The 3,923-nt window shown below is 38.4% G+C and overlaps 1 protein-coding gene across 1 annotated transcript in view; it reads left to right on the top strand.

Moving 5' to 3' along the window:
* The window catches only part of Ralgps2 (Ral GEF with PH domain and SH3 binding motif 2), a 232,130-nt gene that overhangs the window by 104,684 nt on the left and 123,523 nt on the right, over window positions 1-3,923 (top strand). The window contains exon 5 of the mRNA XM_023703572.1: window positions 3,373-3,456. Coding sequence (XP_023559340.1) covers window positions 3,373-3,456 — 84 coding nt within the window. The remainder of the gene's footprint in view (window positions 1-3,372; window positions 3,457-3,923) is intronic.

Below are 3,923 nucleotides of genomic sequence, written 5' to 3'. Positions count from 1 at the left end.
TTTTTTTTTTTTTTTTTCAGTACTGGGGATTGAACTCAGGGTCTTGTGCTTGCCAGGCAAGCACTTATTCCACTGAGCTCTCTCTCCAGCCCAAAATTTTGTTTTTCTTGAGCTAGGAATTTACTTTAGCACTGATTTCTTCAAGAAGAGATGAATATAGGGGGCTGGGGAGATAGCTTATTGGAATAAATGCTTTCCTGGCAAGTGCAAGGCCCTGAGTTCGATCTCTGGTACTATCAAAAAAAAAAAAAAAAGTGAATGAATGTAGAGAGTATCTTTTCTTTATATGTTGAAACGCATCAAGATTTTGGTTTCTTTTTTTTTTTTTTCCTGAGACTTTGCCCCCAAAGTGTCTGCTCGAGCTCCACTCTAGGATCTTCTGCTTAATGTTCAGGGTTACCTTTCAGTTTTCATCCAGGAATGTCCAATGTATTCTTTCTTTATTCCTAGCTTTTGGGACCTCATGTCTTTCATGTTTCCCCCACCCCCTCTTTGGTTCTGGGGATTGAAGCCTGGGCCTTGTGCATGCTAAGCACACAGTCTACCATTGAGCTACCTCTTCTTACCCCTCCACCCCCACATTCCCTTTTCTTGGTTTGTTTTGTGAAACACAAATTTTATTAGCTTCCTAAAAATAAGTACAGGGAAGGCAATTCTCTGAAATGTTTGTGTTTGAAAATACTTAATAGTCTTCTTTACTACTCAATTGATGTTTTTTTGTATATAGAATTAGAGGATTTTGAAGGCATTGCTTCCAGGATTGTATGATCTCTTTTTCTCCATTTTTCTCTTGCAATTTTTTGATGCTGTACTTTAGCTTGTTTTTATTGGTATTTTGTAAACAACCTCCTGTAGCAAGCACTAAGCAGGTTTTTTCCTTGATTTTTTAAGTTCTGAGAGATTTTCTCGAACTATTTTTTGATCATAAGTTTCCATTTCCTGTTACCCCAAGGTTGACTTTTGTTCCTACTTTCAGCTTTTTGTTTAAAAGATTTTATCACCTTTATCTCATAGCCCTTCTATTGAGTTTTTTCTCTTGTATTTTTCATTTCCAGAAGCTCTGTTTTCCTTCAGTATGTCTTTCTCTACATCTTCCCTTTTTTGCCTGATGGTTATATTTTCACATCATTCTGACAATATAATTAAATGTCTTTTCCCTGTCTCAGTTTTCTTCTGACCCTTGATCTAACTGGAGGTGCTTTTTGTTTGTTTATCGTGTGTGTGTGTGTGTGTGTGTGTGTGTGTGTGTGTATTTTATTTTATTTTTATTTTTTTTGAGGAACCAGGGATTGAACTCAGGCCCTTGCACTTGCCAAGGAAGTGCTTATTCCACTGAGCCATCTCCCCAGCCCATGTGTATGTATTTTAGGGAAGGGTCTTCAGGATGTTCAGGGTCTCACTACTAGATCAGACTCATAGTGATCTGCCTGTGTACGCCTCCCAAGAGCTGGATTACAGGTGCACACCAGCACGCCCAGTCTCAATTGCTGTCTCATTGTGCCCTGGGTGCCGGACCAGCACAGCAGGCCTGGGGATTGGACCCCTGGTCCTTTTGCCTGCTTGCAAGTGCTTTAATCTGCTGAGCTATTTGGCTGGCCCTTGTTTTTCTTTTTTCTTAAGGATTCTACCTCTCTGGTTGCTGTGGCTGTAATACAGAAGATTAATAACCTGTATAGGATGACCTTGGGTCCCTTTGGCAAACCAAGCCTATGGACAGAAGCTCATTTTTTTGTAAATCAAACAAAATCCATTCTATTGGGCTTCTCTGCGCCCACTGGACTCCTCCAGACCAAAACACAGGCACCCGTGTGAGTGAGACCCTCTACCATGCCATTGTGACCCCTGCAACCTTCCAGAGCCCCCACCCCCAAGCCCACCGAGTGAGTGAGAACTTCTGCGACTCTGTCGGGACCCCCAAATCCAGCCCAAGCCCAGACCTGGCTAGTGTGTGAGAGAGCTTCTACGTTCCCCTGTGCTCCCTGGGCTAGGGGCACAACAGATGGGCACCACAGGTTCACTGTTGTTCCAGAGGGGCACAATAGGTTCACTTCCAAGGGCTGCAGCAGGAAGGAGCTGAACATAACTGCTAGACCCAGGCCAGGCATAACTGGATAAACTCAAACGTAATAGATCTGTACCCGAATTTCAGTAGGTGCTCAGGTTAAAACTGCACCAAAGCTCTACACCAAAGGTGAGAGGTCAGTGCTATACAAAATGACAAAGACAAGGAACAAAATGCAATCTCAGGCCTTGAGCCCACCCATAACAAGTAAGAGGACTCTAGCTCAGCTGAAATGAATGAATTAACAGTGTCAGAAGTAAAGAAACAATAGTAGAAAGGTATAGAGGAACTCAGAGCAGAATTATTTCCTGAAATAAAAGAAGAAATCTCTGAATTCATAGCATCTGAAGAATCTAATATAGAAACATATAGGGGAAACCCAATGCCCACCCAGAACAAGTACAGAGGACACTAGCTCAGCTGCAGTGTATGAATTAACAGTGTCGCAAGTAAAGAAACAACAGCAGAAAGGTATAGAGGAATTCAGAGCAGAATTAATTACTGAAATAAAGAAATCTCTGAATTTATACCATCTGCAGTAAAGAATCAAATATGGAAACATATGGAGGAAACTTAATCTCAAAATCAGTTCTATTATAATGTACTTATCAATATTTTTAAAGTGGTTGTGAGTTCTTTATTAGCACATTGAATAAGATACAGAGCTGGGTGTAAGAACTATCATAATTTTGGAGTAAATTGAATATAAGTGATATTTTGAGATATTTGTATTAACTAATATAAGAAAATAGCTGTGATTTTTTTTTTTATTGGTGACAATCACATTTATAGCCAGTACTATTGTAATCTGTTATTTATGTTTATAAAGAAATGTCTTGTTTCAGTTAGAAGTTAGTGTAGAAGAAAAAGTAATTTTTTTAACACCCCAAGTTTTGGGGCTCTTTGCATTCTAGTGATCAAATATCTGAATTTAGTAGCCTGTCAGATCAGAGTGTGAAACGTATAAGCTGTGGGAGCTTCAAGTAACTGAACAGGCCTGACAACTAGTAGTCTTCACTGGTGCATTGTGGGATGCTGAGATATCAGTACCTACATCTTTCCAAAGGATCCACCACTGCTCTGCCTATGGATTAAAAGTTTGCCCTTTTCTTTTAGACACCTAATTTAACTCTCCTGTATTCTAATAAAATTTACTTTTGTGATTTTAATGAATGGCTATCATATATAATAAATTCCGGTAAAAATTATCTTTAATGTTTTGAAATACTTAATACTTACACCAAAAATATTACAAGAAAACCGGGCTATTCTTATTTAATTTACATTTCATTTTCACCTTACTGTTACAGGAACTCTCAAGTTGTGGATGGAATAAAAAAGAAAAATACAGTTCTGCACCAAATGCAGTTGCCTTCACAAGGAGATTTAATCATGTGAGTTATTTTAAAGATTTTGATCCTTAATTTTTGAAATTCAGCTTTTCAATACATAATTTTTTATTAAACACTCTAATCATGTCAATTTAGAGATATTTTCAGCCAGTCTCTTCAACCAACATTCTTTTTTTTTTCCCCCCGGAACTAGGGATTGAACTCAGGCCCTTGTGCTTGCCAGGGAAGCACTTATTCCACTAAGCCATCTCCCCAGCCCCACAGTCTCTTCAAGTATTGTGTATATTCCTGATCTTTGTTTTTTTTCTTTCTTTTTTTTCCATAATTTTATTGATAAACAAATAGCGATGAGACAGTTTCAAACAAAATTGGTAGGACAGTTTCAATAATTAACACATCGCATACATTCTTCCTAGTGGTTATTTTCTGTACAAGATGCGGGCATGATACCCTATTTACAAACACTATTAGAACAAATCCCTCTATTCATTAAGAGAATGTAACTATAT

The sequence above is a fragment of the Octodon degus genome, unplaced genomic scaffold, assembly GCF_000260255.1.
Source record: "Octodon degus isolate 3935 unplaced genomic scaffold, OctDeg1.0 scaffold00176, whole genome shotgun sequence".
Lineage (NCBI taxonomy): Eukaryota > Metazoa > Chordata > Mammalia > Rodentia > Octodontidae > Octodon > Octodon degus.
Note: the sequence above shows the minus strand (reverse complement) of the source record. Positions and strands in the feature narration are given on the sequence as shown.